At 56.3% G+C, this 1153-nt stretch overlaps 1 protein-coding gene across 1 annotated transcript; it reads left to right on the top strand.

Annotated features, from left to right (window-relative positions):
• Positions 1 to 162: 162 nt before the first annotated feature.
• SPRG_17177 (hypothetical protein) lies at positions 163 to 516 on the top strand (the record flags this gene model as incomplete). The annotated part of the gene is made up of 1 exon (XM_012356507.1): positions 163 to 516. One exon carries the CDS (start codon positions 163 to 165, stop codon positions 514 to 516), a length of 354 nt encoding a protein of 117 aa, XP_012211897.1.
• Positions 517 to 1153: the final 637 nt, after the last annotated feature.

Genomic DNA, 1153 nt, shown 5'->3' on the forward strand with positions numbered 1-1153 from the left:
CGTTCTTGCAGCACTGCGTCACGGTCCCATCTCCACGCAGAGCTCCACATTCGTGGCCTCTCGCCAGCGTCCATGGAAGCCGAGGTAGACGGGCCTATTTTACATCTGATAGGACGGAGCCCCGACGAACGGAACGATCCTATGTAGCGATCCCAGCTCGTAATGGACTCGGTGCTCGCGTTCCAGCACCTCGCGCAGCTCCATGCCATTTCGCCCGATGACGTGATCGAGATGGCGACGCACGCGTACGAAAGCTGGCGCGTGCGCGACAAGACGCGCCCGAAGAACGTGTTTGGGGCTCTTGATACTCGCCGCCGCGTGCGCCCGACGTCGCCCAAGAAGGCACCGACGCGACAGTCGGCCCGCGCGTCGACGCGGGCGTCGTCAATGGCCGAGGCGTTCCAGCCGCGGACGATTCCGCTGGCGTCTCTTGCTGCGTCGAGTGGAACGCAACACGAGATCATTGCGATCGATGATGACGACGACGAATACGACGACGATGCTCCGCTTGCGTAAGCACCTTTCGAATCGCCTTCGACCACTAAAAAATGATGGGGTCAACCCAATATGACATCGACGCCGTATCCGACTACATCAGACGTGTTTCATCGTTGTTCTAGTTGGCGAATGGTTTCTTCGGGACGGCCGACGCAGTGTGCTAGGAAGACAATGCGACTCGGGATGCCTGTTGTCTTTGAGTGTACCAAGCATGGTCTCGAGGTAAAAGCTACGACGCCAAGACGATCCCGTGACTGCGGTTGATGCGCAAGAGATGCGAGTAACAACAACGTCGACGGTTGATGCGTGTGGATATCGTATATCTTCGGAACTTTTAATCATATCAACCCATATATATATGATATCAACCGAACGGCTCGGAGTTTAGCAACATGTGCTGGCAGTGTGGTAGCCTGAGTGTCTTTCCAGACCGTCTGGTCTAGTACGGGCCAGAAACAAGTCTGCGAGTAGAAAGTAACGCACGTCATCCCGCGCGCCTCTGCAGACGCTTGTCGAAATACAACTGCGTGCAGCGACCTCGGTCGTACGTTACAGTCACGCTTTGAGTCACACAAGCGGCCATTTAGTTGTGCCGACGAAAGACGCCGCGAGGGGCTCGGGCTTGACAAGCAAGCTTCTCATTCTTAATTGCCTC

Source organism: Saprolegnia parasitica (genome assembly GCF_000151545.1).
Source record: "Saprolegnia parasitica CBS 223.65 unplaced genomic scaffold supercont2.489, whole genome shotgun sequence".
Classification (NCBI taxonomy): domain Eukaryota; phylum Oomycota; class Saprolegniomycetes; order Saprolegniales; family Saprolegniaceae; genus Saprolegnia; species Saprolegnia parasitica.